Source organism: Sparus aurata, chromosome 12, assembly GCF_900880675.1.
Source record: "Sparus aurata chromosome 12, fSpaAur1.1, whole genome shotgun sequence".
Lineage (NCBI taxonomy): Eukaryota > Metazoa > Chordata > Actinopteri > Spariformes > Sparidae > Sparus > Sparus aurata.
Genome location: NC_044198.1, coordinates 19,428,487 through 19,450,784, shown reverse-complemented (window position 1 = coordinate 19,450,784; position 22,298 = coordinate 19,428,487). Strand labels below are relative to the sequence as shown.

At 48.4% G+C, this 22,298-nt stretch overlaps 1 protein-coding gene across 2 annotated transcripts; it reads left to right on the top strand.

The window, feature by feature from the left end:
• The first annotated feature begins 1,080 nt into the window (after nucleotides 1–1,080).
• Nucleotides 1,081–20,546, top strand: smad7 (SMAD family member 7). Of its 2 annotated transcripts, XM_030435944.1 has the most exons (4): nucleotides 1,089–2,810; nucleotides 3,864–3,917; nucleotides 8,140–8,211; nucleotides 19,618–20,526. In XM_030435944.1, the coding sequence occupies exons 1-4, from the start codon at nucleotides 2,345–2,347 to the stop codon at nucleotides 20,154–20,156; spliced, it is 1,131 nt and encodes a 376-aa protein (XP_030291804.1). In that variant the 5' UTR covers nucleotides 1,089–2,344; the 3' UTR covers nucleotides 20,157–20,526. The 2 variants fall into 2 exon arrangements, with proteins under 2 accessions (XP_030291805.1, XP_030291804.1); XM_030435945.1 differs by lacking the exon at nucleotides 3,864–3,917 and having other exon boundaries at nucleotides 1,081–2,810; nucleotides 19,618–20,546.
• The last annotated feature ends 1,752 nt before the right edge of the window (nucleotides 20,547–22,298 follow it).

The following is a 22,298-nucleotide window of genomic DNA, read 5'->3' as shown; positions in this document are numbered from 1 at the left end:
GCCCAGAGGGAGGCAGCAGCGCGCTCCCATCTCTGTGTCGGACATGATGGCGCATTTCTTCTGCGCCCCGAGTTTAGTCTCACAGGCACACATCCTCTCTCTCTCTCTCGCTCTCTCCTGCCTCGCATTCTGGCAGAAGACCCCACATACTGTTTCTTCTTCTTCGTTGTTATTATTATAAGGCAACTATTATTATTATTTTTATTATTTACATGTGCAGGAACAAACAAGGTGTCGCCACTCCACGGGGAAAGACAGTTCATATGGTCAGAAAACAATTAAAAACCATTATAGTAAGAAAAGAAAGCGGACACAACAAACAGACTTAGAAATACGAACACAGTTATTTAAAAAATGTTTTAAATAAGGTTTAAATAAATCTGAACAGACATTTTTTTTTGGTTGTTAATGGTTCATGGTGGCGTATGTTGCCTGGCAGGCTCAAATCGGGGTGAAATCGCTCAAAGTGGAACCGGGGGGGAACTATCCTGATAGATCAATGTTACAAAAAGGAAATGTTTTATTAGAGCGTTTTCGCACCATACATGATGTCGTAATACGTGATGTCCAGCTCCCTCTCTATAGACTTTCAGCACACGTGCTTTCTTTCCTGTGAACAGACGGCTGACAAAACACGGATTAAACTCAGGGACCAGACATTTTATAACTCTAAAATGGACAAAAATGCGATTTAAAAAAACATAATTGAGCTTTTTTTTTTCGCCGTAATTTCCATTCCATTTGATCCCGTTGAATAAAGCAAACGCATTGAAAAGGAGCACAACTGGATACATCTTTTAATCTAATCTGATATTTTAACCTCGCATTCATAAAGTTAAACAGAAAACACTTTGGAGTTTTGTTTCTTTTTGGCCCCAATCTCCTGCTCTCAACTTCCCGTGAAAAACGTCAACGTTACTTTCCCGTTATTTATTTATTTTTTTGTTACTACTTTTCGTGCGCGCGCGTGCGTGCGCGAGAGAGAGCGAGCGAGCGAGCGTGTGTGTGAGTGTGAGTGTGCGCTGTGGGCTCCGCTTCATCTGTTGTTTGCGCAACACAATCACATTTCTTTTAAGCGACAGGGTGTCTAGACACACACGTGACCGGGCGCGTCAATGCGCACTGGAGACTGGAGACGGAGAGCAAGGGCACCCAAACCATCCGCCTCATTTACAGACAGAGAGCCGCTCGCTCAACTCACCCAGCCACCCACCCACCAACCAACCAAACCTCCACCTCCCCCCCTCCTGCTCCTCCACCCTCCCACCTCGAGATCACTCGTCGGCTCGCTTTCCTTCTCGCCACACTCAGACACGGAAACTTCGTGCGAGAGATACGAGGTTGGATTATTTTATCCGAGAGGGGATTCGCCTGCTGAAATAGGTTACGAGGAGGGCTCGGTTTGCGTGGACGTACAACCCGAGGGTCTCTCTCTCTCTGTCTCTCTCCCTCCTCTCAACTCAGCGAACGAGAGATTTCGCTCCTGGATTTTTTTTTTTTTTGCTCTCTGGCTTCTTTCGGACAGAGCCAGCAAGAACCACATCCTCTGCGTATTTTAGACGCTAACGGATAAGAAAAAAAAAATACACAGAGATACATTTTTTTTAAAAAGGAAGAAAAGAAAAAGCCTCCGCACGCCCGGTGGAGAGAGAGCTCCTCTGCGCAGTCGGATCGAGGATTTTGTTGGATTAATGCTCTTGAAGACGCGGCGGCCAAAGCTTCGAGTTTTTTTTTTTTTTCACGGGATAATTGTGACAGCGTTGAGGCGTAATTAGGCCCCGACTTGTCTGCCTTTTTCTCTTTTTTTGCCTCCGCAGCTTATGCGCACAGACAGAAACATGTTTTGACTGTGTTTGTGTGCGCTGAGAGAAAGAAGAAGAAGAAAAAAACCCGTCCTCGGAGCGCGCTCGAGAGAAAAAAAAAAAAGGGGGTCAGCTCACGGCGCTCGGCTGCACATCACCAAGTGAATAATTGTGCCACATTGAGGCTACATGCTGCTGCGCTGTGGTCGCTGTTAGACGCGTAGAATAAGCCGTGCGATTCTTTTATTACAGGCTGGTCTTAGACCCCCCCCCCCCTCCTTTCACTGGAGGTGATGGTTGTCTATCCCCGGAGGACAAGCTGACTGTCCCGCGAACCGCGACTGCTTTCCGTAGATCAGGCGTGCAGGAGACGGCAGCAGAGACTGGCGCATGCTACAGATTTCCTCTGCTCGTCCAGCACCCGGTTTCTCCACCGTCTCTTCTCAGGCTGCTTGTCATTGCCTGGACTCGGATCCCGGAATCTTCATGATTTGCGGACACCATGCTCGTTTTTTAGCCGGGGAACCCTCTTTTCGTCCCGCATGTTTAGGACCAAACGATCGGGGCTCGTCCGGCGACTCTGGAGGAGCCGTGCGCCCGTGGAGGGCGACGGGGAGGCGGATAGAGGGACGCATGGCTCCGGGGGCTGCTGCATGGGCAAAACGACAAAGGTGGCCAAGTCCAACGCCGGGTCGGAGGCCGAACTGAAGGCGCTGACCCACTCGATCCTGAAAAAGATCAAAGAGAAACAATTAGAGGTGCTTTTGCAGGCGGTGGAGTCCAAGGGGGGAGCCCGAAGCCCCTGCCTGCTCCTGCCCAGCAAAGTGGACGCCAAAGTGGGTCAACAGTCTTACTCTCTCCCCATGCTGCTCTACAAAGTGTTCAGGTGGCCGGACCTCAGGCATTCCTCGGAGCTCAAGAGGCTGTCTTGCTGTGAATCCTACGGGAAAATCAACCCAGAGCTCGTTTGCTGCAACCCGCACCACATGAGCAGACTTTGTGAACTCGGTGAGCTGGATCTCTCTCTTTTTTTCTTCTTTCTGTCTAATAACCTCATCCTCCAGACACACACACACACACACTCATTCAGAAAGTTCTGATTTGCGTTGAATTCTCTGGTGGTGGGGCCTCATTCTTCTTCTTCTTCTTCTTCTTCTTCTTCTTTTTTTTTTTTCTTTAATTCAAGAACAAATTCAGACACCGTGTCATTGTGTCAAAGCATTACCAGACTCCTTAAAGGGGTTAATTAGCCTAATTCAAATGACATCACCTCTCTTGGCACGGCCCGTCTTGTGTTTCCATAAGGTCAAACTTGACCGATGTTGAACGCGTGCCAAGAGAGGAAGAAGAAGAAGAAGAAAACATCGCATCTGAACATGGCACACCTCAGATATCTTTTTACATGTGTTTGCACATTTGTTTGTATCTTTTTAAAACGCCTAAGTATGTCAGCTTTTGTGAGGGTTTATTTGTCATTTGGGGCCAGTTGTGGATCATGATTCGGGAAAAAACTGCCCCATCTGGTGCTTCAGCATTTCACAATTGGCATTTCCAAAGTGCAAAGCGACTCATCCCGGGCTTTACAGTCTTTCCACGGTGTAGTTTCCAGGGCCTCTCTCTCTCTTTCTCTCTCCCTCTCTCTCTCTCTTTCTGTGTGTGTGTGTGTGTGCTTGCTTGGCGTCCCGGGCCAAAAGAGGCCCGTATCTCAGTTTGTCCTAGACGCTGATAGTGGCCCTCCTGGCGCCAGGCGGCCCCCTGTTTATCTGCCTGCCAATGAAAGGCAATAGCCGCCCGGCCGGACTCACTGCCTGCCTGCCTCTCTCTCTCTCTCTCTCTCTCTCTCTCTCTCTCTCTCTGCCTCTCTCTCTCTCTCCCTCTGTCTGCCTCTCTCTCCCTCTCTCTCTCCCTCTCTCTCCAGGCTGACAGACAAAACCTTTCCCCAGAAGAATGACAACTCTTATCATAAAGTTTAGATCTCTTTCTCTCTCGCTCTCTCGTTGTTGTTTTTTTATTTTCTTCCTCTCACCCTCTGCTTTTTTTTTCTCCCTCTTCTCCATGCAGAGTCCCCTCCTCCTCCATATTCACGCTATCCCATGGACTATCTTAAACCACCAGGTGAGCTCCATGTTTACACGAACACACACCTTATTTTTTTATTGTCCTATTTGTTTTGCAAAACATGCACATCTGGGAAAAAAAAAAAAAGGCCATCCCGGTAGTCGTGAATGTTCATGCGCCTGACAGTACAGTGCACGTTACCCCTGCAGCGCGCGTGTGTGTGTGTGTGTGTGTGTAGGAAACAGCTCCATGTTATGTTGTGATTTATGATAGCAGTGGAGTGGCAAGCCTGGCTGGCTGGGCAGCTCCAGCATGGCTGGCAGCCAGGGCAAAGCAGCACAAAGTTGAGATACCAGCTATAGACTGACTGGCATGTCACCAGGGGCAGTGTGTGTGTGTGTGTGTGTGTGTGTGTGTGGGAAGAGGGGGGAGGTGTTTGTGTGTCCATCTATCTATTGTGAATCGCGGCACAGACAGCGGCGTCTCTGGAGCCGGCCGGTCTCTTTATCAGCTGAATTAATCAACAGATTAAGGTTGAGGACTTGTGTGTTTATGTGTGTGTGTCTGTGTGTGCGTGCGTGGGAGTGTGTCACCGTCCCACATCTCTGTTTGGTTGTGTTTGTTTTAGACACCAGGAGAGAGTATTTATTAATGCGTGCCCCTGTTTCATTTCTTCTTTGGCCTTCTTGCTTAATTGTTTTTCTCCGTGCTTGTCATCCTGTTCCCCCCGCCGGTGCCAGAAAAGTGGCACCAGGTTATGTCATCGCCTATTAAGTCGGTTTCTGAAGTGTGTTAGATTTCAGGCTGTAGCCGGAATGGTGCGAGACCGGGGGAGCTCTGCTTGAGTCACAGAGATGGTGACAGAGATATAAATGCGTAGTCTGGGTCCAGGACTTTTAAGACCCCGCGGTTTTTAATTTCCTCAACCTCTCCCCCTCGCTCCTTTGCTCATTTCAGTGCAGAAAAAAAGCTCTGAGTTGAACAATGAGCAGTCGGCCGAGCAGCCGGCCAGTTAGCCAGGAGAAGGAGAAAGTGGCTTTCAGTGAGTGGAAACAATAGGAAGTCATTGCAGCTGCAGCTGTGGTTCTTCAAAGCCCTCCCGGCTCTCTCTCTCTCTCTCTCTCTCTCTCTCTCTCTGTCTGTCTGTCTGTCTGTCTGTGTCTCTCTCTCTCTCTCTCTCTCTCTCTTACCTGGAGAGCTGAATTAAAGGACCAGTTCACCCAAAAACTAAAATTCAGTCGTTATCTCTTATGTGGAAAGTCCAGATGAATTACTGTATCCCACAAAACGTTTCTGGAGCCTCGAAGCAAAACGGCGTGGCAGTCCTCTCCTTAACAACTGGAGCAGATGGGGACTTGTTTTAAAGCGTTAAAAAAACAACCAAAAGAAAAACGCTAATGGCTCCCCACAGCTCGTCCGGTGTAGTCCAAGCCTCAGGAAGCCCAGAGATGCCAAATGTTTTTTGAAAAGAAGTGATGTACACCCTTTTTGAAGCCTGAATCTTTACTGTGAATGCTAAGCTAAAGAGTGCACCATGTTTGAAGTGGGTGCAAGAGCTTGACCATGTGTAGAAGGTATAGATTGCTTCTTTTTAAAGTCAATTTCAGATCTCAGAGCTTCTGGAGACTCGGAATACGCCGGACGAGCTCTACGGAGCCATTTCAGTTTGTTTTTTTTAACGTTTTAAAACAAGTCCCCATCTATTAGCAACAGAAAAGTTTTGCATACTACCAAACCACACCCGACCTTCTATCGTAAAGGGTGTGAACAGATAATTACTCAATTTTCGTTCATGGATAAACGTATCATCAACATGCTTAAACACCGGCAGTGACATCCTCTCCTCGTCAGCCTTCTCCCTGGCGCCTCAGGGTTTAGCGTCTCTGTACTAGTTCAGCTGGCAACATTCCAGCGTTGAGAGGAAACAAGAAGGTAAATAGGAAATGCAAAAGCTGGATGCAGACAAAAGAAATGGTTATACAACTCATGTTACCACCCTGCTTCCCCAACTTGGACCAAATTGGTTTGACTGTGTGGGAAATGCATGTTGCCAAAGAGAACAGATCGAGCCATGGCGGGGGAAGTTGTAATGCTCCTTTATTTAAAGTTGGATTTCTGCACACTCTGCCTCACCTGTCACGACATTTCCTCATTTCGTAGAATTCAGTCAGTGCAGCTGCGAGTTGTGGTTAATCAAAGGCGACTCTGTCGGTCTGTGAGTCTGTATTGGTGAGGGAGGCTGAGAGACAACATATATTAACAGGACAATGGAGCAGGCTGGAGGGCACACACACACACAGAGGACAGATGAGCTTATCATGCAGAGAGACAGGGGTTTTTCCTCAGGGGCCTCGGGGAGCAGTCAATCATCAACCTTCCCATTACTGGAGGCTATTACACTTTTCCATATTACTCTCTGTATTTGCTTCATATTAGGCCGTTTAAATCATCCCGACATTCAGAAAATCTGCATAGTTAACTTTTAGAAGGCAATCAGACGCTGTAAAAAATCTGCATGAAGCGGAAGAGCGACGGATTTTATGATGATGGTTTTATGATTCCAGCGAGCAGGAAGTGGGGTTATATGTGTCAGGCTGCCTGTCCGCTCCAGCAGCAGCGGTCAATATGAAAGCAGCCGAGACGTAAAACGCTACCTTGTTTCAGCTCTTGGGAATATAAATCACACACTGTTTGGCTCCCTCTCTCTCTGATGCCCCCTCAGCCCTGTGGTCAGCTGTGAACTGTTGCCCAGGAGACCAGGGCAAGGCTGCTGGCAGCCAATGAAAGCGATGCAGGCTGGGCTATGCCCGTGCATCTCGTTACTGCGACCACAGCGGCACGGTCCACGTCCGGACGGGTGGCGGGCTGGGAGGAGGGCTCTGGCCATTTCTTTATTACTTCATAGCTACTGCAGCTCAAACAGGAGGCCAATGAGCCGGAGAGTGGAAGTATTCAGCAAAAATACCATCCTCCTTCACCTCAGCCTGGCCATGTGTGGATTAAAAGCATACTGACCCCACTAGTCACTGCTCTCCGTCAGTTTACATCCGCTTTAGGTGTGGCAATGAAACTTGGGGGTCGCACAAAGTCTTGAAAGTTTCAAAAATGCTTGAATTTGGATATAACCCCTCGAAAAATGCTTGATTTTTAAATGAGGTGAAGGAAATCTGTGAAATAATCTTTTCGCCAGTGCCTTTATAACAGTTCAGATGTTACGATCAAGGCGTCAAAAGTCTAGAAAGTTTTGGTTTAGATACCTTGAAAGTGCTTGAAAAATAACTGAAAAAAAGCTGTGCAAACCCTGAACTTCACGTCAGAACAACTGCCTTTTTTAGCCACAGTCATATACAACAGCCAGAAAAAAACTACACTTCAAGTCAGAGTGTAGGTGACCACCACCGCACACTATGCTTCAGTGGATAGTAGGTGTAGTGCGGCGTTGACGTGCAGCGAGAGGAATGTGTCATTAGTGAATACCGAGCTACCAGCAGCAGCAGCAGCAGCTCTGCAGCAGAGCTAGCCTTCTCCCAGCGGTGTGCTGCTCCGCTCGACACACACAGCGGTTTTGTTAAAGCTCCATTCAGGTGTCATGTTGAAACTAGTCCACATTACGAGCCTTAGCCGGAGTTCAGCATTCAAATGCAAAAGAGAGAGGGAGAGAATGAGTGGTTTTTCTGTCTCTTGTCTGCCTGTTAAGAAAATTTACAGCTTCGAAGGCCCCTCGGAGCACACAAACACACACATAACTTATTGTGTTGTCGCATGAACGCTCAGATTTCAGAGTCGGCTTGAACGCGTCAAATTTGCGCATAATTGTGCGAGAGAAAAGCAGGAACGGGAATCAAAGGGACAATTTATTAGCCGAGTTTGGATCTCTCACAGTCATCTAATGTTGGGTCTGTTATTGAGCCGCGAAGCCCTCGCCTCGGTCATTAGCACAGAACGAAGACATCTCTTTCCCGATCGGCAGCTTTTCTGAGCGGAGATGCGAGGCTAACGTTCCTCCTGAAGCAGTGGATTATGGGGGGATTATCGGGGGTGTAAGAAACTCTCCTCTGTAAGTCCTCTTTGAGTGTGTGTGTGTGCGCGCGCAAGGGTGTGAGCTTCGTCGTCAGCGTCTTCATTAGGCATTGATTTCACTGGAGTGATTGACGGTCTCACAGCTGCTGCTTTGCCTTCTCCACACACACACACACACACACACACACACACACACACACACACACACACAGGAACACACACGGTGCTAATTCAAAGTGTCTCTCTCTGTCTCTGTTAGATTCTCCAGACTCTGGACCTTCATCCAGTGAGACTGGGGGAACAACATACTCGGCCCCTGTGGGGCTTTCAGGTAAATATTCCAACAAATACCATTCCCATTCCCGTCTTCTTGTCTCTTTATTCCCCTCGTCCTGTTTTCTTAAGCTTCTCCTGCGCATTCCTCCAAACAACCATACTTGTGATGATGAGGCAGTGATTGTGGGGGCCCCTGCTTCCCCTCTGTAATAAAAAAAAAAAAAAAAAAAAGCCAGTGAAGTGAAGGAGGGTGGTGTATTTCTCCCACATCCACATAAATTCCTCCCTCCTGGCTCTTTGAACAACGCTCCTCTCTTCTCCTCTTCCTCTCCCCGCTCCCTCTCATCCCTTTTCCGCGTTGTGTTGTAATGGAAGACAAACACGTCGGAAACCGTTGTTTGGAGAAAGAATATGTTCCGTGCGTGCGGCGTTGTGGAGGAGGGAAGAAGAAGAAAAAAGGAAAAAAAAAAGGCAGAGAGAGTAGAGAGAGAGAGAAGGCTTCCCGACTGACATGCGAGTGTTTGTTTGGGTGTGTTTGTGCGTACAGGGGACGTCTTTGTGGACTCTCCTCTGGGCTCGCCGTGTGTGGATAAGGGAGAGACACAGGCGCCTTTCTTTCTTCCATCTTTCATGCAGGACGTGTTTCAGGCTTCCTCGGCTTTTCTCCCGTAATCCCCTTTGGCAGCGTTGCCTTCCTTACCCGGCGCCCTGTCCGCAGGCTACAGAGTAAGATGGTGTTCACGAGAGAAGGAGTTTTGCTCTCACATTGCTCCGTGCTGCTCTCTGCTCTCCTCGGCCTCAGATGGTTCTCATTACCGGGCCTTTAAAGCCTGTTTTATGTCAGTTGGTGTTGGCTGCCCATTTTTTTCCCCCCCCTCCTTTGTTTGGTGGTAGGGGAGTGTGGGGGTTAGCCTGCTTGCTTGCATGCATATATGTGTGTGTGTGTGTGTGTGTGTGTCCTTAGATGGGGGAAGAGATTGCAAGCAGTGCTTACAAGAACTGAGGAACTAAAAATCCATCTCCTCTCCCCTCCTCCTCCTCCTCCTCCTCCTCCACACCTTCAGATGGACACTGAAGTCCTCCCAGTGTGCATTAACTAAAGACACATTTTAGACCCGGTTCAAACTGTGAAACCCAAGAACTGGAGTCTTTACAGGCGCCCCCATGCTCCCTCCCCGTACTCCTGCAAGGCGTACACACTACCCTCCTCCTCCTCCTCCTCCTCCTCCTCCTCCTCCTCCTCCTCCTCTTCCCCTGTTTTCCTTCCTGGCGAGGATGACATGGCAGCGGCGACGGCGGCCAGCGCTCCAGTGAATGGGCCTCCTCAGTGTAAAAAAAAAAAAGCAGTAGAGGTAGAAAGGCCCCGGGGCGGGAGAGAAGGGATGGCCGGAGCAGCGCTGCCTTCATGATTTCCCTGGCAAGGCCTGAAAAAAAAAAAAAATAGAAAAAATAAGGCTGCTCCTTCGCCCCTTCCCCTCCTCCCCCGCCTCACTCCTTGCTTCCCTCCTTTGCTCCCTCCCTCTGGGGCCCTGACAAAAGAAACATGGCTCTCCCAGAGGCCCGCCGCTGACCTTCTAATTCACTCACTCTGCCCTTTTTATGTTCTTCTCCAGACATATTTACAGAGAGGAGGAAGGAAGAGAGAGGAGGGTGGCTCTGAGGGAGAGGAGGGTGGCAAAGATTTGAAGTCAGCAAGAGTTGCACTGTTACTCCTTTTTTTTTTTTTTGCACTGCAGTAGAATAATTAAGGGCTTGTTGACTTTTAGAAAAAAAAAAAAGCTGGAGCGGTGTGTAATTGGTAAAGCAGATAAGAATCCTCATTTGTCCAGAAAACGCAGTTCAGACGGGGCCGGTGAGACTGGGTTAGAGACGACTTCTCCTCCTTCTCCTCCTCCCATCTTTCCTTCTTTTTTATTCTCTCTGGAAAAATCCGAGACCTTCCAGGCTGGAAGGAGTTAAGCGAGCTGCGACAGCGACAAGCGCAAATGCAAACTAGGCTGCCTGCCAGGCTACCAGCTCCAAAGCTCCTCTCGCTGGCTCACGTCATCAGCTTGGAACAGAGCAGGGAGAGAGCAGAGGAGAGGAGAAGGGGGAGGTCGATGGCTGAAGGCCTGGAGCTGGGTGTTGGGGTGCTGATCTTGGTTCGAGCCGGGGTGAGGGATTTAGCTCAGGGGTTTTGCTTCACCCGGCAGAGAGAGAGAGAGAGATCAAGAGAGAGATCTGCACACAGGAGATCGGGTCAGGGTTAAGAGGGCGCTGGATTGCTGGTTATGAATCTGTGGAGTGTTAAGTAATATTTAAACTTGTTAGAGACTAGATCGTTTACGAGCAGCTCAGCCACGTAGGCCGACGTCCATCGTGTCAGGTTCAAAGAGGTCAAGTCTTTTGGAGAGTTGTCTTGAGCTTGAAAAGGCAGCAGTTTCTACTGCGGGACACAGTGTGGATGTGTGTGTGTGGGAGTGCTGGGTAGCATTTTAAAATCTTTCTGTGCTGGCGCTGCTATAATACCTGAGTTTTTTGTTTTTTTTTCGCACTGACGCCGGAACAATACTTGGAGGGACAGGTTTTCCCTTTTTCCCTCTTAACAAAAGAATCCAAATGTTCCCACGTGTCAAATGTGCCTACAATTGCTTAAATTCTGAATGGAGTCTGGTACAGTCTGATCATAGAGTAATGGATGTCTGTTTATGTCTAGGGTCTTGTTGGTATTTACATTGAAATGACAGGGTGTTTCCCTTTTCTCTTAATAAAACAATGTAAATGTTTTGTATGCTAGTTGTGTCCAAAATGACCCAAATTATGAATGGAGTCTGGTACAATCTCATCTGCAAATTATGACTCTGACTATACATTAAATGCTCGATCTCTCTTCTTTTGTGCTTATTGGTGATTACATTTACATTACATTTACATTTTGATCAGTCCCTGTTAAAGATCGATACAAATGCACTTTTCTGTGCCGGCGAGTTATAGACGTCTGTTGGTGCCTGGCTCTTATTGGATGTGTAGCATCAGTTGTGCGTATGCCGGTGGCGTGCATACTGGTGCCATCGGGGACTGACCCGGAGTGCTTGTGTGTAAGAGGATCCAGTCGGGCTGTGGTGACACGTACGCACACACACACGCGCGCGCATTTTTCACACACATACACTGAACGGGTAGGCAGATAGAATGACCTGGTGCGAGCCCTGGCGCACGGCCGACTGTCACACAGGCGCTTCCTCCCACTGCAGGTTAAATTTAGGCTGAGCTGTATTCTTATACCAGCAGCCAGTCACCTCGCTCGACAGACAGTCGGCCAGCCCTTCAGTCAGTCAATTAGTCATCCAGTGAATCGGCTGGAGGTATAACCTTCATCAGGGGGCTCTGACAGAGATTAAATTTAGTCTTGGCACCTCGGCTCATTAAATCCAACTAGTTCTGCTGTTATACGGAGGGCCCCGAAGAAACGGCCCATTTTTGGTGGAATCCCAGTGAGAGAAGAGGCCCGTCTGTTGTTTTTTGTGTGTGTGTGTGTGTGTGTGTGTGTGTGTGTGTGTGTGTGTGTGTGTGTGTGTGTGTGTGTGTGTGTGTGTGTGTGTGCAGGAAGCGAGGTTTAAATCACCTATCGCCGACGTTTAAACACAATCTTCAGAATTTTTTTTTTTTGGAAGCCGACTTCCAAGCTCAAGTCAGAAACAGAGCGCCCTCAGTCTCCCTCGTCTTCCCTCTCCCTGCATTCCTGCCTTGTTTGGGTTAGCGGGGAAAGGAAAGGGCTGCGCAGGATATGACCTCATGTCTTTGAGGAAAAGGCGAGCGGACAGGGAGGCAGTCGAGGCCTCTTCGTGACAGAAAGCAAACACCGGAGTGCACCGGCCAGAAAGAAGGGAAAGAGCGAAACAAAGAATAAAAGGATGTCATCTTAAAATGTGTTCGACTTCTGCAAAGATAGAGGAAAGATAGATTCCTCGCCCGTAAAGCTGCTCTGGCTGAATGTTTTGCTTGAACAGTAAAGAGGAAGGAATGAAGAGGGAGAGAAGATGGCGGCTTTGGGTGGAGGGAGAGATGGCCGGCAGCTCTGCTCTGTTCTCTGTAATTTGGAGGCTGTGTGTTCAGCCAGCGAGTTGAGCAGAGCAGCGCCGGGCCGCTCCGTGCCGGGCCAGGATCTCTCATTACTCCCCACTTCCTCTCCTTGCGCGGCAGCCAAGCCGCCTCTTGGCAAGGGACTTAATTTTGGTTTTGGCCGTCCTCTGTTCCCCACCCTGTGTCATTATGCTGCACAAATCGAAAAAACAGCACACAGAGACGGCGGAGGATGGAGGAAAGAGAGAGGATAGAGGGAAAGTGTGCCTCAGCCCGTGCGTGTTTCGCCGGAGATTTGTTGCGTTTTTTACGCTTGAAAACATTAGCCTACCTTAGCGTAGCCAGTTGATTGAATGGAGGGTTATGCAGATTTGGCTCCGAGCCAGGGCTGGAGGGAAGCCCAGAACAAGATGAACATTGTTTTGGTTCGCAGTCACTCTGTGGAAGTGGATTTTGACATTACCTCAACGTATGAAGATACGAAAGAGGAGAGGGAGGGGAAGGGAGGGAGAACCACCAGCACCCCCTCCCTCCTTTTTAGCAGGATAAAGACGGAAATGGAAATAAGTGGAGACACATTCCTGCAAACCTGTATGTGTGTGTGTGTGTGTGTGTGTGCGCGCGTGTGTGTGTGTCAGATTTCTGGTGTGACACACAGTCCTGCTGTCTCCACCCTCCCGCCTCGCTCATTCATGTAGTCAGGTTGTCTGTTGTGTACTCATACCCGAGGGCTGAGCGTGTGTTTTTATCTCAGGGCCCCCGTCAGTGGCCACATCTCTGTCATCACCGACCACACTGCTGTTATAACCACAGACGCACGCAGGTAGATAATTATTAATAACAGAGCAACAGCGCGACAAAGGCCCGGGCCGGCACCACAACTGGCTCTGCTGGTTGTCTGCCTCTTTTGTATTATTTAGTTCCCACGGCGTTCGAGCGCCTCAACAATGTGGCCGATTGTTTTGCGGCTTGTCTGTCCATCTGTCCGTAGCGCCGCCGTGTGTGCGAGATACCGAGCCCGCGAGTGATCTCCTGACTCTGGTGTGTTTGCAAAAGTGAGCTGATGATGACATCAGTACAGCCTGTCTGGCACCGTGTGTCCAACTAGTCTGTGTTTATTTGTCCTGTCACCCTGGGAAATCTGGGCTGCAGGGGATCATTGTGTGTGTGTGTGTGTATGTGTGTGTGTGTGTGTGTGTGTGTGTGTGTGTGGGTCAGCATGATGAAGTGTTGGAATAATAACTCAGCAGGAGCACGAAGGAGGAGCTACAGAGGAATAAAACTGAGAAAAAGTCCAGTCAAAAAAAGAAGAAGTGACGAATCGTGCCGTCGTTTTGTGATAACGTGGAGCCAAATGGAAGATGCTGCCCAATTAATTATGAAACATTCCTCTATTTTATCTCAAGCTAAAGAAAAAAAAAATCTCTCCGCGCCTGCCCGAGCTACATCAAGACATGTGGCTCGTGTAATTATAGCAGAAAAAAAAAACTTCCACTCAGAGAAAATTACACTGTAGACAGAGGCATTAGGAAAAACATGCGCCATTTCATCTCCTTATCGCCTCCCCCCCCCCCCCCCTGTTTTCGTGGCCGGATGGTTCATGTTAGAGATAGCGTGTTTGCAACTCATTCTCTCTATCTGTGTTGCTGCGAGGAGTCAGATCTTGCAGATAGCGAAACTGTGTGCCACTCCCCTGTGCGGTTTTCCTGCCATCAGGGCTTATTTAGGTTTCCTGAAGTAGGGGGGGAAGGACTTTACATCTTCTTACATAACCTGCCACCCTAAAGAGGCACTTCCTCTGTTAGCGGCTGAACCCGCCGCCATCTGTCTGTCGGGCCATTTCTCTACCTACTGGGGCTGAACAGTCTGTCCTTTCTGCTTGACAGTACTTGTACTTTTTAATGTAATTGTGATGCTTGATAAACTATGCCATTGTTGTGACTAACCTTAAAGGGGAACTGATTATTCCTCATGAAAGATCTGTTCACATGAGTTGTGTAAAGCCTTTTGTGGCTCCAGAGGGAGCAAAGTCTGTTAAATATTCTCAAGTTAAATGTCGTAAAGAGACTACAAGTTTGAATATGTAAAAAAAAAAGAGCTATCTGTGGGTGTGGAGTGAAGTTTACAAGACCTCTGTAGCCTGCTCCTCAGCTGCTCAAGGCTACATAATCCGCTACTAGCGTAACACGCCCCGGGTCACAGACTGAACTGTCTGCGACCAAGTTGCATTATGGGTAATGTAGGGAGAAAATCTCGGGGGTTGGTGATTTACAAAGCTTACCAGACTTCTGGAGCCTGCTTCTCAGCTCTGCGTGAGGCTAGCGCCTTGGGGCTACATTAGCGGCTTCTTGCATAACACGGCCAAATCTCCGACCCAATTATCAGCAGCCGAGTTGCATTGTGGGTAATGCGAGCACTAGTTTTAGACGAGGAGGAAACATTTTCAGACAGTGCAGTCCAGCTTATGAATCACATGATTAAGTCTCATTTAATGAGATTTTAGTTGCATATTTTGCATTCTCTTGCTTCGCGATTTACCGGATGACATTCATTCTACGAGCGGACTACGTCATTTCGGCGGGAGAATAAACTCCAGACTGTGCACAGTTGATGGCTGACACATACACGGCTGTGTTGTAACAATGCGAAACAAGGTCTCTCCTCTTCCTCCGCTGCACAGAGCGGCTGACCCTTCTCTTTCTGAGGGGGTCGCCGGTCGTCGAATGTCTCGCCGCTGTCGACGTTGAAGTGAGCACAACCGGCAACAAGTTCGCTGTTGAGGACTTACATTAACTGAAAAATAATCAGCGGGCCCAGATATTTTTAGTGAACGCAGCGAGAGAAATGCGCAGGCTTTCATTACAGACGGGCTGAGCATGCACAGCGTGGCAGGGAGAGAACAAAAGGAATGCCTCCAGGGTGACCCTTGACCTCTGGAATAGACTTTCCCCCGGCTTGAGAGAGGGTGTTGACTTAGAAAATAAGGCAGCGCGAAGAGTCCTTCCTTTCCCCCTCGAGCTGTTTCCTTCATGCCTTCCCCATTCCTCTCCTCGAGCTGCCGTGTGTGTCTGATGACGACAGGGTCGTTGCACGTCTGAGACACACACACACACGCAGGCCTCTCAGGGATCGATATGAGACAGTTCTCAGGAGCCTCCTCACTATTTACCGATGTTGATAGTGTTGTGTCCAGGAGTGAAGGTTGAAAACTGTGTGTGTGTGTGTGTACGTGTGTGCGCATGAGGGCGTAGGTGTGTTATTCTGTGACTGAGTTGACTCCTAGGTAAAATAGCGACCTGGTGTGTGTGTGTGTGTGTGTGTGTGTGTGTGTGTGTGTGTGTGTGTGTGTGTGTGTGTGGAGTCAGACAGAGGTAATGATTAACCTTTCCAGACTGGCCCTGAGAGAAGCACCCAGTCTGCCGCCCTCCCTCCTCTCAGCCGTCCCTCCTCCCTTTTCGACCGAGTCCAATTGTCTCAGCTAGCGTGGCGTCCACTCTTTAAGACCTCGGACCATTAAAATCCACAGGGGAGCCCGCAGTGTGTGTGTCTGTGTGTGTGTGTGTGTGTGTGTGTCTACTCCCCGAATCTGCCCTCCCTGTGCCGTGGTTTTAAATATTTTGCATGGCACAGAGGGTTTTATTTTAATCACAGATATTTACTGTCCCCCCGCCGCCACCAGCCCCCCCCCCCACCTCGCAGACCATAAGCTGATCATCCATTAAATACCTCGAAAACATGCGAGCATTATGCTGTTTTTGTTTGTGCGGCGCTGCTAATGGCTAACATCCACATGAGCCCTCAGCAGCTGCCTTTTGCACTTTCTTGCAAGCATTTTATTTATTTTTTTACAAGGGTACCTGTTATCATTATTGTCATCCACGGTCACATGATGTCTGCTTCCGGCAAAGATCTGGCTCTCAAGAGTGTGTTTGCTTCATATCGGACGAGCAGGGAAAGTCTTTTTTGGGGGGGGGGGGGTTCACGTGTTGGCCCCCCCATGGGACCAGACCAGCAGCAGACAAACTGGCTGGAGCGCAGCAGAAGAGGCCGGAGTGACAGATGGCCTGAGGCTGCCAGCAAGCCCGCTTATCTCCGGCGAGGAGAATCACCGAGACACACAGGCTGAAAGGCTGCAGAGCAGACGGGCAGGTGGGGGCGGCAGACAGATAGACGGACTAATGCGTCGATAGGCAGACATCCAGGAAAGCAGACAGATGTACAGACGGGACAGCTCTGTGAATGTTCTGATGGAAAACGCACCGCTCTGCTCTGCTCTGCTCTGAGCGGCTCTAAAGACAGACGGAACTCGGCGCAGACACTCTGACGACAACGTCTGACACACACCTATGTGACAGGCACCTGAAATAGTGTCAGAGTGTAACACGAGGAGCGTGTCCGGCAGACGCCTCGCTCGCAAACACGCGATGTGTTAGAGAATTAAAAATGCAGTTAAATGAGCCGTGCACTTGGAACAAGGTGTGTTGATACAGGGTTCACTCACATTAGCGTGCGTGGTTTTATATGTTTGTGTGTGCGCGCGCGTGTGTGTGGTTACGTGTTTCGGCAGCATTACTCATGAGGTGTAAGCTCATCTGCTGTCAGGACAAGCTGTGAACACAGACCTCACAAGGCTGAGCCCCGCAGACGGAGGAGTCTGCCTGTCTCGCTCTCTCTCTCCCTCTCTCTGCTGACACACTGAACAGAAAAGAGTGCAGTTTTTTTGTTTACCTGCAGGCCGGACAGAATGCTGTAACTATTTTTAGTCCCTCAAATTAGCTTTCAGTCGGCCTCTTATCTGACTGTCGCCGAGGAATGGGAGGAATTCAGGATAGCTGCCGGACAAAAAAAAAAAAAAAAGCACTAAAATCACTTGACCGCAGCGCTGGAAACTAACTAAGCACCCGTAATTAATCGATTTTCTCGGGACTTCATGCCAATTTTTGAACTTCCAAAAAGTTTCCCAAAGTCTGAGGGGAAGAAAAAAAACTTCCTGGTGATGTCACAGTGATGTCATTGTGAAAGTTTGGTAGATTACTTGAAATTATAACCAAAAATAAGCATGTGTTATGAACCCCTGGGCATTGGAGTTTGTCTTATCGAGTTGCATCGTGGGAAGTATAGGATGCACGTTAGGAAACATAATATATATCTCCTGATAATGGATTTTTCCTTTTTCATTCTCTCTTTGTGCCGAGACGGGACATGAAATGTAGTATTTTTACATCGAATACTGCGACTTTTACGCGAGCAAAAAGCGGCTGGATCCTTTCTGCGCCGACAGCTTTGCTCGCTGATCCTTGTTTTCCTCTCTCTTTCCAACCCTTTCCTTTTATCCTTCCCTCCCTTCTTCACTTCTTCTCTGCGGCTCCTCGCTCGCTGCCAGTCTGAGTCTCTGAGAGGAGAAGAGGGGGAGAGAGAGAGAGAGAGAGAGAGAGCGAGAGAGAGGAGAGGCGACGAGGGAGGGGAAGCCGGGCAGTTAGTGTAGTCCTGAATAGCAGGGTGTTTTCAGGCTGCAATGACAGGCTCAGACAGGCAGCCGCTCTAATGACCTCTGACGCCAGGCCCTGTCTCTCTCAGCAATAACAAACACACACACACACACACACACACACACACATACACATACACATACACACACACATACACAGGGCCCCACAGGTGAGCTCCAGCAGCAGGCCCTCTGTCAGCTGTTAAGAAAAAAGTCCAACGCATCTTTTCTCCTTATCAACCCTGGCTCTGTTCCTGTACGTACATGCAAAGCAGACCCCGAGAGCAAAAGCTTGGCCAGGATCGGAGGCTCCGTCTGACATTGGCTTGAGACACAAAAGACGCTTTCTGCCTCTTATCTCCAAGATAAATGCTTCTTTTCCCCCCATTTAGTCCAAGGTAGATAGCCGGGTACTTAGTTTCCCCCAGCACCCCATGAGGACGGATTTACGATTAAACTCCCCGAGGCTCGGCTCTGACCAACTTCAAAGAACACAGCCCCTCTTGTTTTATGGAAGGCATGCTTTCAGTTTTTCTCCCCCCAACACCACTCCCTCCCGCCTCGCTCCCCTCCTCTCTGTTTCTGTCTCTCTTCTCCCAGTGTTGTCTTTTTCTTCCCCTCCCTCCCTCCCTCCCTCCCCGCGTCTAATGAAGGCTAATGACAGGCCGCGGTGAGTCCGCTCGGGCCGGCAGAGATCCTGCCGCATTAACGTTGCAGTTTGTCTCAGACGGGACCTTCCAAATTACCGGTTACATTCACAGCTACCGCCAGATGAAACGAGGAAGGGAGGCGAGGGGGGGAGGCTGGGGTCTGATGGGAACTGAAATGGCTCTGAGAGGGGCTCTGTTAATTTTTTCCCTCATACATTTAAAGCTTTTTCGTAGCCCTTGAATGTGTCTTTCATCAAGGGGCTGGATTTGCGCGAGGGGAGGGGAAGTTTAAACGATTGTCGAGCGGTTGATAGAAGCAATTAGGTGACGACCCCTGAAAGCACGGGAGGAAACAAAGTTGCAAAAGTTACAGTCAAAATATGTGAAAAGCATTCCTTCTCTTCCCCACCCCGCCCCCTCTTTCTTTCCTCTCGCGCTCTCTCTGTCTCCCTCTATTTCCCTTGCGCCTGACTGGCTCCTACTTTTGTAGCTGGGAGTAGCTGGGAGCCAGATTTCTGTGGAATAGAGATATGAAGGGGGAGAGGGACGGCGCAGGAGGCACACTAAAGGGAGACGGGAGAGGGGGGGGGGGGGGGGGGGTTTGGAAACTGGAGCATGGCCAATGCTATACTTCTTTTTACGCTCAGGGGAAACTTTAGACAGGAGAGGCCTAGCTTGTCAACGATTCAGACACCAGGGCTGGAGAGTTAACGGGCCTGCCTCGCTCGCCAGCGAAACGCCATGTGCTTCGCCGCGGACGTGAGCGCTTTATGTGCTCACGTGAAAAAAAAGTCCCCTCGTATCTTTTGAGCGTCGATCCGAGGATGGTTTCTGATTTCCTCCGGCAGAGCGCTGCAGTCGGTTGACGTCACTACATTGTTGGCCACGCCGCTACAAAAATACAGCGAGCCAGACAGAAGATAAGCATTTAATGCCTAGATAAATATTGTACTGCGTGTGGACACTTGCCTGTCAGTGTCTCTGAGTTGCTTCTCTTGTCTGAGGTCCAGGAATTCCAGCACGGTTTTCCTGTATGGCAGAAATTGAGGATGACGGTTTTGTTTTGGCTCTCGACTAAAGAAAATTCTCTGTATTCGCCAACAGAAGTGAAGAAGATTCATGTTTTAGCCTCATCGTTTACCCCCCCTCCTCTCCTTTTCTTTACTGTTTGATCTCTGATGTATTTTTACCACCTAATGCTCCAGTGCCATCACATCTTCACATTGGGTCTAACCATTTCCTTCCCTCTGTGTTTCCTCAGATTCCCTGGCGTTGCAGGAGTCTGGCGATCGGGCCCATTGGTGCGTGGTGGCATACTGGGAGGAGAAGACACGTGTCGGGCGCCTCTACTCAGTCCAGGAGCCCTCTCTGGACATCTTCTATGATCTACCTCAAGGGAACGGCTTCTGCCTGGGCCAGCTCTGCTCTGACAACAAGTCCCAGCTGGTGCAGATGGTGCGGGCCAAGATCGGCTATGGCATCCAGCTGACGCGTGAGCCAGACGGGGTGTGGGTCTATAACCGCAGCTGCTACCCCATCTTCATTAAGTCGGCCACACTGGACAACCCGGACTCGCGCACGCTGCTGGTGCACAAGGTGTTCCCCGGTTTCTCCATCAAAGCTTTTGACTATGACAAGGCCGGCAGCCTTCAGAGGCCCAACGACCACGAGTTCACGCAGCAGCCTCGCACGGGCTTCACGGTGCAGATAAGCTTTGTGAAAGGCTGGGGACAGTGCTACACCAGACAGTTCATCAGCAGCTGCCCGTGTTGGTTGGAAGTCATTTTCAACACACGATAGCAGCAGCAGCGGCCTCCTCGCCTCTCTTTTTCGCCCCCTCCTCACAAACAGACTTACGCCCACTTTCCTTTTTCTTTTCTTTTTTTGTTTTTGTTCCAGAGAAGAAAAAGGTTTAAAAAGAAGAAGAAGAAGAAGAAGAAGAAGAAGAAAGTATAAGATTCTGATGGACTTTGTTTAATAAAATGACTAAGATTTAATTAAAATAAGAAGCGAAAAATGTATTTTATGTTATATATAAATATATTATTAATTGTAAATATGAAGACGTTTTATATGCATCATTATTTATGTATTGTGCAATGTGTTGATGAGAAAAAGAAAATAAGATGCACTTTGCTTAATATAAATGCAAAACAAAGAAATGCCAAAATAAAAAAAAAATACAAATAAGATATCTTGTCTACTAGTCGATGTTTGATCCTTGGGTTTGTGTTGGTTTCATTCAGTTTTTTTCCTGATTGAATTACTTGAGTCGGTCCACGTGTCAGTTCTCTAAAACCTTACCCATTTATTTTTGGCGATGGACATAGTGGCTTCATTATTACCAAAGTCAACATGGGTTATCTTTGTGCCACTGAAGGACTTTGATGTCATGTTGTGGATTGTAAAAGCATTTCCCTCTGAGACAAAGTGAGTCAGACTGTGACAGAGTCATAACTCACTGTCGCTGTTCCTACTGGCTCATTACGCCTCTTAAAATTGTCTGTTTTTTCAGAGTTATTTCGGGATGAATGTCCCTCTTCCTCTCTGTCATTAACCGGCTGATGACATCACGGCCAGGAAGCAGTAATGACAAATTTCAGGAACCAATAAAGTCAACAGAGGGTCCGGCTTCCTGGAGGAGCCTCTTTATTGTAATATCTGATTAAACAAAGGAATGTAACGCATCAAACAGTCAGACACGGAGAATTCGGCGCCACACCTGAGGAAATGAACACATACTGGAAGATTACAGCTTCATTGCGGCACGTCAGATATCACGGGGACCGCTTGCGTATGCGATTAGAGACGCTGACCTATTTATGACCCATTGTATTTCCAAAAAAACAAAGACAAAACAAAATGGATTTCCTTCTTACAAAACCGTTCTGTCTGTCTGTGTGCGTGCGCGCATGTGTCTGTCTGGGCCTCGTCCTGTTGCTAGTCAGATGGGTGTCTGTGAAGAGGATTACTACTGTAAGCCTGCTTTACCCACACACAGTCTCAAAGACCTACATTCACAAGACCCACTTTCCACGCCATCCAACCCCCACCCGCCGCTCTGTTCGACGGGGATTTGAAAAGAAAAACCCTTGAATTTTTATTTACGAGAGACAAAACTACATATTTAGTTACAGTGACTCAGTGGCGGAGGCAGGACTGAAATGGAGCATGTATGTGGAGCCGGAAACCATTTTTTTTTTATAAAAGAGTTGAAAAGCAATTGAAGCAAACCGTTAGAAAAGTCTGCGTTTTGTTTTCCTAGAAATAGATACTGCCCAGCAGAATTCTGTTTATTACTTGCATATATCAGAAAAAGACACTGGTGTATGTGTATCGTATTATCTGACGCATAATTCGAGCTAAGAATAATAAACATAAATCTGCGCTGATAAATATGGCCGTTGAAAGTCTGCGCTTGACCAAGGACATATACTAATTCTTCCCTTTCTGTTTTATTAATGAATGAGGCTAGAATATTCAGTGATGTATGCAGCTTTGTATTTTCCATAAAATCCAGAAAGAAAACTTTCGCAGCAAAGAACATAAATTACACCAAAGATGATTCGAAAACAGTCCACCAGGAGGGTAGGGCCACATGGTGGGACTCTGTTCCTTGACATCATGCACTTTAAACTGTCTGCATGCCCTCGTAACAATAATCCCTAACCCTGCTAATACAACTAAAGCGGCTAGAAGCTTTGTGTGTGTGTGTGTGTAAGACAGAGAGGGAGAGAGAGAGAGAGAAAGAGGGAGAGGGAGAGGAATGACCCCATATCCATGACTTCCCTCAGACAGACTGACCCTGATTCTTCCCAGCATTAATTCCATTAAAACTATTACGGATTTCAGCTGCATCTAGTCAGCGTGCGCATGCATATCAGACATGAGCGCTGTTTTTGTGAATTTCCTCGAAGAAGAACACTAACATTGTTCAAAAGG